Here is an 11,633-nt window from a genome sequence, read left to right as displayed (position 1 = left end):
TTACTGTTCTGAGGGTAGGAGATCTCCAAGCAACGCTAAGGAACTCTTCAACCTTAGGCACTCATCCCTCCGCACCACAGTTGAGAGGGCTTTTGGGGCACTTAAGTGCAGATTTCGCATGCTAGATAATAAGACTTATCATTCATATCCCTCACAAATTAAAGTTGTAATTGCTTGTTGCATTCTGCATAACTGGATTTTTGGTTTTGGGGTAGATGAAGTTATTCGGGGGAGGATTTCTCACCACCTCCTACACAATCACAGCCTGCACCCACACAAGCTGCAATGTCACAGGAAGCACGTGCCTGGGCTATTTAGAGGGATGAGTGGGCTTTGGCTATGTGGCAGAACAAGGGGTCATCTAGGGTTTAGTTTCCTGTGTGGTGTAGTGGAACTGTAAGGAACCATGGTGTGGCAGTGATGTGATGAATGCGGCAACTAGCTGAGACAAATATTGTACTAAATATTATTTGCTTTCATCTTGCTTTTCATGTTTCTAGTTGGCTGTTATTTCCTGAACATTTGCTTCCACTGCTGTTTTACTCTACATCTGCTGTTGTTTGCATCCTCGAATCTGCAAATTTAATGATTCCTTGGGAAATAAAGGGCTGCAATGACATAACCCATCATGTGTGCTATAATTAATTGTCGCAATTCCATCTGTGCTATTGGTTACCTAGGCCAATGGCTGAGGAGGACATGTTCTTTGGTTCTACTACTGCTGGGTTGGCAGTGCTGGTCAGGTTGCTGTTGGAGCTGCATCTGGCTTGGGTCAGGGTGTTGGTGGTGTGGTGTGGGTGCTAGTGTTCCTGCTATGGGTGCTGCTGGTGGTGTTGGTGCTCTTGGTGCTGTTGCTCAGGCCCTGGGGGGTGGTGGTGGTGGTGCTCAGGGGCTGGGGGTGGTGCTGGTGCTAGTCGTGGTCTTGGACAGGGGGTGGTGCTGGCGGAGGTCTTCCTTGTCCTTGTATAAGGTGGACCGCTGCCACCTCCAGGTTTGTGCTGCGGCGCATGTGTGAGCTGATTGGCACTGGTGTGAGGCATGAGAAGGGATTCAAGGAGGTTCATGTGAACAAGGTGGCCAAGGCCCTGCGGGACTGGGCTGGGGAGCATGTCACTGCCACTCAGGTGTACAACCACCTGCGTAAGTGGCGGCAGAGGTTGAGTAGGGTGTGCAACCTCAGGGACCTCAGTGGTGCTCTCTGGGATAGTGACACATGTAGCATAATTCTTGAGAAGGAGCACTACCTAGGCCATTGCAAGGTGAGTGGTTTCATCATAAATTATTTTTTGTTAGTACTTGTCATAAATTTCGTTTGCTAACTGCTGTCAATTGTTATTTTTTTGTATCTGTTTTGTAGGATCATCCTAAGGACGTTGAGCTGCTCAACAAGCCTATTGAGCTCTACGCATAGATGGAAATCATCTTTGGGGGGGGGCATGGCAACAGGACGCTGGGCTATGGGTTCTGGAGAGGCGCTAGGGGTGTTCTCTGGGTTTGGGGGGACAACAGAGAAGAAGGTGGACAAGCAGCAGCTGGTAGACCTGACTTTGATTGAGCAGCAGGTGGACCAGAAGATAGTCACTAAGGCTGTTGCCTCTGGAGAGGGTTCAAAGGTCTCTGCATGTTGCGCTGGAAGCAAGAGGAACATGGCTGCTATGTCCAAGGAGGAGGTACTTGTCCTTACCAACATGACATGCTGACCCCTGGCTTCTCCGAGGAGGCCCTCATCGTTACTTTTAACCATCTCCTAGACAACAAGTCCTAGGGCAATGCATTTGTCAAGATGGGCGACAGCCACCGCACCCTCTGGCTTAGGACCTAGCTGGGCAAGCACTACTAATGACCATGTGGTAGCTGCTGGTGCCTTCTAGCTCAAGGAAAACAGTTAAGCATGTCTCCATCCCTGACCACTCCCTTCTCTTTTCACATATCTCTGTATACGTAGGTCTGACCTGTTACGGTGTAGCCTCACTTGCACCTATCCTTTTGTGGTGGTTTTTGATTCACATGTACTAATTAAGTTTTATGGCAGCATGGCAAGGTTAAGAACTTTGGTACTAAGTATTTGCTAAGAAACTGCATGGTAAGTATTGTAATATGATGGATCTAGTACTGCTATATGCCTGTGATGCTTGTGATGTGATGCCATGTATGCCTGTTTACATTACATGCAAGTTTGCTTTACTTAAGTATTTTGCCATGTGGACATGTTGCTATTCTGCTTTAGTCTTAAGTATTTTATTGGTTTGCATTCTGTTGCTGTTCTTTACCTCCTTATTTGCCATGTTGACATGTTCTTCCTATTCTTTATTTTGCTATTTAACTTGTGATCATGTTCTTCCTTGTTACCTCTGTTGATTTCCTGTCTTTTGGTCTGTGATGATTACCCTTGGGTAGGACAATGATGAAGTGGCACTTGTCTTCTGATTCTTATACATGCTGTTCTTTGTTTGGTGTCTTTTCAGCTTAATTGCCTCTGTTCTACTCTTTCTTTCTGCTCTTCTACTGCCACTTTTGAGTCCACCTGTCTGTATGGCAATTGGAGATTTCACTAGTAATCTGAGGCTCAACATACATATTTTCATACCTGTGATGCACTTGTACTAAGGCATTCATGTTGGCTGTTGTGAATTCTTATTTGCATATTTGGGGATGATGAGCTTAGGGGATGCTCAGACCCATCACATTCCTCTTCTAACCTTGTGGTTTTTCTTATCCAAATGCAGTTGGCACAATGCTAGTGTTTGAGGCATGATGAGAGAAAGGTGATGCATCTGATTTCCATGTGTGAGGCCTCTATTTTTCTTGTCTTCTGATTTGAATTTCTCAATTATGTATGCGGATGATGAAAGGGTCGCGAGTGTTGAGCTTAGGTTGTATTCCCCAAGCTTGATGTGGACCTTGATTAAGTTGCTGTATGGTGACATGATGAACATCCACTCGAGCTTGGCAAGTATGACCTTTCAGTAGGACACAAGCAACCCTCTCTGATGCCTTATGTGATTTCAAATGGCGATGATGTAAAGGTGGTAGCATGCATGCCGCAAGATGCTGCCTACATACTGAGGCAAACGAGGTATACCTTGCCTCAATTGCCTCACTATTAGGCAGCTCCTTGGTGCGTGCATCAGCACCTGAGCTGAGCCTAAAGAAGAACCCACTTGTCTCTTATGTTGCTGCCTTCTTCATTTGCTTTACACTAGTCTTGTTTCTGTGGATTGCGATGATGATGACGATGCTCACACCGGCTACCAAACGCACCCCTTAGGACCCTAGCAGATGTTAGCTCCTAGTGATGCGATTAGGGGTTCCTCTGACTGCCTAGGAGGCAACTCCTACCTTTATCCTATTTCTTAGGCAAGTACTACACTTGATCTGAGCCATGCATCAGTTATTTGCCGATGATGACTGATCAAATGGGTTATGTCTGAGGCTTTTGTTCACTCTTATCTGATTTTCCTAACTTGAGTGTACTTTTGTTGCCCATGTTGATGCTTTTCCTTGGTGGCAATGAGGCTTGGGGATGTTATTGGCTGCTAAGGCATATGGGAACCTTCTACGTTCTTCTGCTTATTTAGAGCCTGAGCCATTTTGATGTGATGATTACTTGGTTTTACGCAATTCTGATAAATTGGTTCCCATTTTTTTCTCAATCCTGACCAATTTCTTGTTCACATTGTAGATTTATAGCTTGGTGCTCATGCTTTGATATTAAATTTGTTGTCATTGTGGTTCTCCTTGCTCTCTTGATCCATGTTGGCTTCTGCTAGTGACTATTGTCCTCCCTGCTCCATTTTACTTGCAACTGTCATGCAAGAAAGGCCCTAATTATATTATGTTGGATGCTAATTACCTTATGAAGTTGATGTAAATACGTTCCCATGTAAATCTAGTTTACATTTGTACCGTTGACATCCCTATTTAGTTGTGAATTAATTCAATTTTAAGTGTACATCATTTGTTCAGTATGTTTCTGGGTGCCTGAGGAGGAGGGGTAACTTTCACCAGCGCCTGCGTGTGATGAGGGAACCTCTCCCGCTACCAAACGCCATCTTTAGATGGCAGTTTGGGTTTGTTAGGGAGGGCCCACCTCCTAGCCCAGCTAGCACCATGGGTTGTAGATTTGCCAATTAACATCTCTGCACCTCATGGGCTTAGACCGTCTGGTTGGAGCCTGGCTCACGTGCCCGGCTGAGGCAGCCCAGGCTCCCAAACGCACCCTAAATGTTCTGCTCATACTCTGAGTTCCGAAAGCAAGCTGATGGGTTAATTTTCCTCACACTTCACAAGCTCATTTGATTTGTTTTCCTCCAGTTTCTCACTGTGACATATTGTGTAGTATACCGTAGAGATGGTATAAGTATTCAGTACCACATGACAAAATTTACAGCATTCATGTGGATTTGAGGCTAATACTTGAATTGGATAAATACTTACTCTGATCTTTATATATGATTCCAAGTTCATCTATGATATATGATGGGCATGCCAAGCTTCATGCATGACATATGATGGGCATGCCATATTTCCCCGTTTTCATGCATTTTGTTCAATGCTATACACTGCCTTTCATGCACTTCTCCTTTATTTTATAAATTTGGTAGGTTCGATCAAACTTCCTCCCATACAGCTAAAAAAGCATTAAAGATCAAGATCATTGTTGATCATTTAGACTCTCGAACTACCATTCTTTCTGTGTTTCTTTTTAAATTACTACAGTAGTTTGTGTTGATCAAGAAGACAAGCTGCAGCTGCTTCCACAACTGTTATGAGTATGTACTAGTACAACTGCCATCCTCGTGTAACGTCAGAAGGCTTCCATGCACACTGTGAATAAATTATGAAGTTAAAGCCTTGGATCACTTGTGGTTGCAAACTGCTATTCCGCTATACATAAAAGAATGTTTAGACTTCAAGTGCCTGAAGGCATGCTCAGAACTCTTCTCGTTTTTCAGAGTAAAAACACCCACTGTCAGCCGTGGGAGAGCTCAGCTTGCCTTAATTGTAACCTTAAGGTGAAAACTGGTGATTTATAGAGATACCTAGTATGGATGTATAATAATTAGTGCTTTTACATGTTCCCCCAACATTGGTGCTGTCCAAACATAACATGCTTGATAATTATCCTCACATTTTGCGACCTCATAACATGCTTGATAGTTATCCTCACATTTTGCGACCTCATACTAGGTAGATAGGAGAGCTGCGATTATATTAAACAGAAGAAGAAAAACAAGCGCAGAAACAACAACATTACAACTAATGCAATATCCCCACACTGCAGCACTGCTCAGTGCCGCGCACCACTCAACCACCACAAACTCTACAACTCAAAAGACCCACCATCGGCCGCCACAACAACACAACACTGCCAGCATCCGCTGCCACCCGCACTGCATTCCTCCACCGCCGAGCGATACGTAGGACGGGCCAACCGCCATCACGACAAAGTCGTTGTCGACCTCAGATCACACGCACGTAGTCACCGAAACTTGGGCTTCATGTCGTCAACAAAGGATAGAGAAGCATACCACACCACACCACACCACACCCTTGATAATTCGGTGATGCATGGAAGAACAAGCTAATTAAGGAACCTAATTAAGAACCACTATCCCTCACGACCCACATCCTATGTGATCTTAATTTGGTGTGCAGAAATAACAAGGGAATGTGGCTTATGTTCATCCTTTTTCAAATAACTATCTATATTAATTCCCATGCATGAATACAATAGACTAGAGTACCGCCCTCACAACATTTCAGAGCACTCACTAAGAAATCTAAGGATGGGCTGTTCCGATCCATGACGGCCTTCCGTCCGGCTTGTACATGTGGGTTGCATGTAGTCCTAGTAGAAGAAACGCTAGCTCCGGGTTGGGACACAGGCTGCACTGCACTTTGCCTTTGCCATCCTCCTCCCTGTCCAACGCTCCGTCATCCGACCATTAAGCATATCCACAATATGTGTTTTCATTTTTCAGTCGACACCGCCGTATTCTGCTGATTGATTTCTTTCCTTTTGGTTGCCTTTTCCAGTACTGGAGCGGCACATCACGGCGTGTACGTAATTGCGGCCAAAATTTATGAATCAGGAGGTTTAATTTTGACCGAGGGTGGTCATGCATACATGTAATTAATTGAATATATATGCGTGCATTCAGATTCTTTGTGAGAGCCGTGTTGTGCGTGTTGCTCACCGTGTTGACGAGGCTGTCGCAATGGGCATAGTTGCTCATCGAGATCCGCAACTGCTTGCAGCCCTTCGTGGGCACCGTGTTCACGAGTACCTTGCACACGCCCAGCTCGGCGGCGTTTCACACCATCAGGGATCTCATCGATAACCTTATTGCTCAAGGCCATCATCTGTTGCATATATAGTCGTGGCCACACGAGAAGGCGATGAGCGCTACAAGTCCTCCAGGTCCCGTTCCTTGATCATTTCATGTCTCAACAGCCTCCTCAACTGATCAATTTGGTTGCCGAGTGAAGGTGGTTCAAGTCCCCAAGGTCCACGATAAGTGTAATCGAAGGCTATGGCTGAAAAGGAATCACTAAACACCTCCGACTACCACCAAACCTTCGTCTACTCCATCGATGTTCGGAGCCTTGGAGGTGACACATATGCAGCTTCCGCGATCCCCAACAGAAGAACTAACGGGCTGGCCTGGAGTAAGTAGCACACTTCCATGAAACCTATATGGGCCAAACTGCCTGCATGTTCTATTCTAGCGAAAATCCAAAAACACGGTGTCCTCTCCTTTATCTCTTTTCATTTCAATTAAACTAGCGTATCTGCGCTTGACCATGCTCCATTACTATCCTCACTTTCTGTTGGAACATGCTCCATGCATATACCACAAAGTGCAGGATCAACTGGTCCTATTAACAAAAATTAAGGAACAGATGCGCCCATCATGATGTCGTATCGGTCGACTATTCTGTCCTTGCTGAATTCGTAGCAGCAAGTAATTAGCTACGGTCTGAAGATGCTCCTCCTGAAGTCTATGCACTTTGCGGTTTGCATTTACAAACTTCTTTTAGCAACATATTGCTTTTACAAACCTACAATTTTTATGAACAGGAGGTCAGGGAAGGAGCAAGTATATTGAGAGTTCAGACAAGAGAAATGTGAAACCCTGATTGCAATGCAGAAATTTCATGAGAAATGGTCACATGGGCACAGTCAGAAAGGGAAAACATTGAGGCAGCTCCATTAGATAACTGTGTAAGCCATATAGATGAACAATATTTTCCTATTGGGTTTAACACATTTCATCGGGTCTATTTATTAAGTTGCATGCACTGAGTCAATTCATGCTCCCTCAGGTCTCAACATGGAAATATGAGTTGGTTGCAATTATTTTATTTATCGTGCCAATATTCAAACTCGAGATCTCTAATCCTGCTATGCTATATTGAATTGCATGCACCGAACAATTAATTATTTCAAAGAAAAAACTTAATTTATAGGGAAATGAAGACGGTTCATTTATACTTCAACACAGTCGATCCTGGTGCTATAAGGCAGATTCACCATTGATCATGAATACGAATAGGGGAGTATCTTGCTTATCTTTATGAATGGCATGTCACGACAAATATGCAGCCTCCGTTGAGGACTTTGCCTACTTTCTTCAACTATAACTTTTATTGCCTTTCTTTTTTCAAGGGTTGTTTCTCCTAATTCTTTTCTTTTAAAGTTCTATTTTCTTTTTCAGCACTTACATTGCTTTTCTTTCCAACCATGCATAGTAGTATTTTTGTAGCAGAGGTGCGAAGCAGCACTCACTTGGGTCACTGAAACTGCTTCAGCGCAGATGATCAAAGTTTACGAGGTTTTGACTTGCAACAATTTTAACTGGGTTTATATTTGTGGTATCATATTATAGTAGCAGAATACATGCATGCGCAGGTAACAAACAACGGCTATGGTCATACTCTTTTTAGGCAAAATGGCAGGTGCCCTGCCTTCTCTTTCTTTCTTTCCCTTCCCCCTTTTTTTACGAAACCCTCCCTTCTCATTTCAGAAATGAGATCAGCCTCACTAAGCTAAAGGATATTGCAAAAGGTACTGTACCTACTAACTAGCTTTAGAAAATGGAAGTGTTCCTTCCTATGCAAAAGAGCACACAACGTTCTGGTTTTACAAACTGCAGCTGCGCTCAGCTTATGAAAAATAAGGGGAAAAGAGCACACAAAAATCAGGAAATAAAATTAAAAGCAAAATATATTATTGCTTCTCCATTCATTCTTGGCAAAAATATCCAAAGCAACAATCTCCAATGCCCTGCTTGCCAAAGTGATGGTATCTCTTGTGTCCTCACACTGCAACAGTGCCCAAAGGCACAACCAATACGTCCCCGTGAAGGTAGCCTGCATAAATGAGGTAAAACCGTTTTTTCTCAAATATTAGATCATTGCGAGTGCACCAAATTGCCCATAAAAAAGGCTATTATGGGGCATATGTTCCTTTTTCTAAAGAAAAAGCATATGAGGTATCTATTCCTCTGAGTAGTACTCTAACCAATTCTGTCCACTAGTTTTATTCTCTATTACCTTTATTATGACACCTAGACAAACTATAATATTACAAAGCCACTTTTTCAGTCAAGGTGCAAATATGAGCTTTCTATTAAAAACATATCTAGTGTTATATTCGTGTAAAAAATATATCCATAGTGTTAGGTTCGTGCTGAGTGTGTGTGATGTTACGTGCGTGCTTTCATCATTGCTGTGATAGTAAGAATTGGAATAATAATCGCTTTCTTTGCACATTAGGAGATAATGGGCAGGATAGGTGTCCTTTCTAAATTATGTTTTTGTCTAAGCCGATGGTATTGCATTGTCCTTTTCTCAATCAAATTTTATATCTCAATATAGTTTTGGATGTTGAAACTCTATATATATAGTTGAGAACACCTAAAGACAAAAAAAATAAGAAAAGATGTTATATGTGTGTATGCTTATTCTCTTCAAATTAAAATTTTGTCTGGAATAACAGCCCATTCGGAGATAAAGTGATCTATGAACCAAGCGTAGATTAGTTGCTCATGTTCCTTCGGTGGAAATTGTCCTCCCAGGTTGGAACCTATAACCCATACCATGTTTTTAGGATTGGAGAAAAAAGAAGAAGAAAACAAAGTAGTTTAAACAGAACTGAAAATGGACAATCCCTTACCATATACTCATCTTGTGCTATACGGCGAAATCTTGTGAGTACCATTTGTTTTATCCCTGTACTATATACTCATTAAATTACTTCTTGGTCTCCCAATAACGCATATATACTGGTCAAGGAAGAAATAAAGTATTACTAAATTAGATAGATGCTGTCGTAATTATTTCTTGAAATCTTTCAAGGATAAAAAAATAAACATCTTCAACCAATGCAGAGGATAAACGAAAATAGAAGAATATCACATGGTGCAAGCCTTGGTCTTGTGGGGCCACCTACTCAGAGGAACAGCAAGGGCTATTTATACCAGACGATCCGGAGCCAAGAACCACGCAACCAGAGCTTAGAACAAGCCAAGACGACCAATACCAAATTCAAGCATGCATCCATCAACACTCCTCCTGATTGTGGTGGTTTCCGCCGGCGCCGCCGTGGTGCTCGGTCACCCTGCCACCACTAACACTCTGGCGGCACAGTTCTGGCAGAAGGCCCTCCCGGGCACGACGATGCCAGACGCCATTGCAGATCTTGTCAAGAATGGTATATTGACGTATTGTAATTGGTCGCCATGTGTTGACAAAAGGACATGAAAAAAATTTCCCTAATCATCATTGCTCTAATAATTTGTTTTCCTGAACCTGAAGGCATTGACCACTCGCCACTTGTGGAGCACTACTCTGCACCGCCCAGTATCAGTGTATGCATAATGTTCAACTCCGCTTGCAATCCACTGACCGTCGCGGAGACCGGCATCTTCTTCCACGAGGCGCAGCTGCGTCCTGGCAGCGCCATGACGCTCTCCTTCCCGGCGGAGGCAGAGACAGCTATCCTCCCCCACGGCGTCGCCGAGAAGGTCCCCTTCGGAAACCTAGGCGACGTCCTCGCCACCTTCAACATCCCGGCGGGCTCCGCCGAGGCAACCCAGGTGAGGGACACCCTGAGCAGGTGCCAGGAGCCGCCTGTCGCGGGCGAGGTCAAGTCCTGCACCACGTCCCTGGAGAGCACCGTGCGTAGCGCCATGGACATGCTTGGCACCGTTGTCAACGACGGCGGCCAGCAGGGCGTGTGGGCGGCCACGTCGGAGCTCCCCCGCGGGGGGCTGCCACGTCAGCCCTACGTGGTCCAGGGTGTCGCCCCGCTGGACGGCGAACGCTACGTGTCCTGCCACAAGGTGCCGTTCCCGTACGCCGTCTACCAGTGCCACAGTGCAGGGACGATGGGGTACAGAGCCTACGTGGTCTCGCTTAGCGGCCTCCGCGGCGGCGGCCGGCCGGCGGCTTCCATGCTGGCGTTCTGCCACGTCGACACCTCCAGCTGGAACCCGGCGCACCCGGCTTTCGAGATACTGAACACCCGCCCCGGTGGCTCGCCGGTGTGCCACTTCATGCCGTACGGTGATCTGGCCTTCGTTAAGAAGGCTGGACGAGCCTATTAACTTGCTATGCTCAATCTACGTATTGTCATAAAAGGTATAAAGTATAACGGCAACCTCTATATTATCCTCACGCTTTGGATATCGACATGGTCTTTAATTATTCACGCACTATACAAGTATATATGCATGACCTTGTGCATTTGAGGGTGTGGCGTCCTATAAAATAAAAGGCGTCTAGGTTTATTGTTTGGATCTTAAATGGTTGCTAGTAGTGTTTGTACAAGTCTTGTTTGCTATAACATATTGTATCTTGTTTGTTTGTGTGTGTGTGTGTGTATTATGCCTCTTGAATGTGCAAACAGTCCCTTTCGTCACCATTACTGTGACATACAATGCTATCAATGGCATCATTTTAATTCCACAAGAGATAATGTGAAATGATGCCTTGATAGCATATCAAGAGAGGACTTTATACCTTGTTCATCTATTGTACTACGGTTAGTATAACAAACCTAGAGAGTTGCCTTTACAAACCGATTGTTTAACTGAATCCATTTACACTGTTCATTCTCCATGAAGATACCAACTATATAAATGCCATTTTCCCAGTGTCTTTTAAACTACCAGCATCTTTTGAAGTAGCTAGAGGATGCCCCAGATAAACTACCCACCTTGCAGTGTCCCGCCCCAGATTCAAGCTTGGATGTTGATAAACTACTAAACTATTAGACACATAGTCAAACAAGGTAAAACGAAGTCCTAACTTACACCACACTCACCCTTAATGTAATCAGAGACTGAAATAAGCAGCGAAAAATTGATGGGAGCTTATCCAAGGACGACACACTCCAATAGGCAACTCATGCCTTTGGGCGGGCCTAATTACGCACAACTGAGGGCGCTACAATGACAAAGCACTTTAACGGGCTGGCTTGGGCCTAGTTGAATGCATAATCTTTGTCAAGCAGACACTCACGGATGTGGGATTCCTTTTGCGGGGGTAAGGATTTGGATTTATTATTAAGGTTAAAAAATTAATCCATCTGTCCTAAATTATAGGTTATTCTTGCATTTCTAGGT

The 11,633-nt window shown here is 44.2% G+C and overlaps 1 protein-coding gene across 1 annotated transcript; it reads left to right on the top strand.

The window, feature by feature from the left end:
- Positions 1-9,514: 9,514 nt before the first annotated feature.
- On the top strand, positions 9,515-10,927 carry LOC101769319 (BURP domain-containing protein 13). The gene is made up of 2 exons (XM_004963051.4): positions 9,515-9,718; positions 9,823-10,927. The coding sequence occupies exons 1-2, from the start codon at positions 9,559-9,561 to the stop codon at positions 10,611-10,613; spliced, it is 951 nt and encodes a 316-aa protein (XP_004963108.1). The 5' UTR covers positions 9,515-9,558; the 3' UTR covers positions 10,614-10,927.
- Positions 10,928-11,633: the final 706 nt, after the last annotated feature.

The sequence above is a fragment of the Setaria italica genome, chromosome III (genome assembly GCF_000263155.2).
Source record: "Setaria italica strain Yugu1 chromosome III, Setaria_italica_v2.0, whole genome shotgun sequence".
NCBI lineage: Eukaryota > Viridiplantae > Streptophyta > Magnoliopsida > Poales > Poaceae > Setaria > Setaria italica.
The sequence above is the reverse complement of the archived record's forward strand: the minus strand, read 5'-3'. Positions and strand labels throughout refer to the sequence as shown.

Excerpts from the sequence above, each read along its gene's own strand:
- LOC101769319 (XM_004963051.4), top strand. The coding sequence starts at position 9,559 with ATGCATCCATCAACACTCCTCCTGATTGTGGTGGTTTCCGCCGGCGCC. Across the intron at positions 9,719-9,822 it reads TGCAGATCTTGTCAAGAATG|GCATTGACCACTCGCCACTT; the intron begins GTATATTGACGT and ends CTGAACCTGAAG.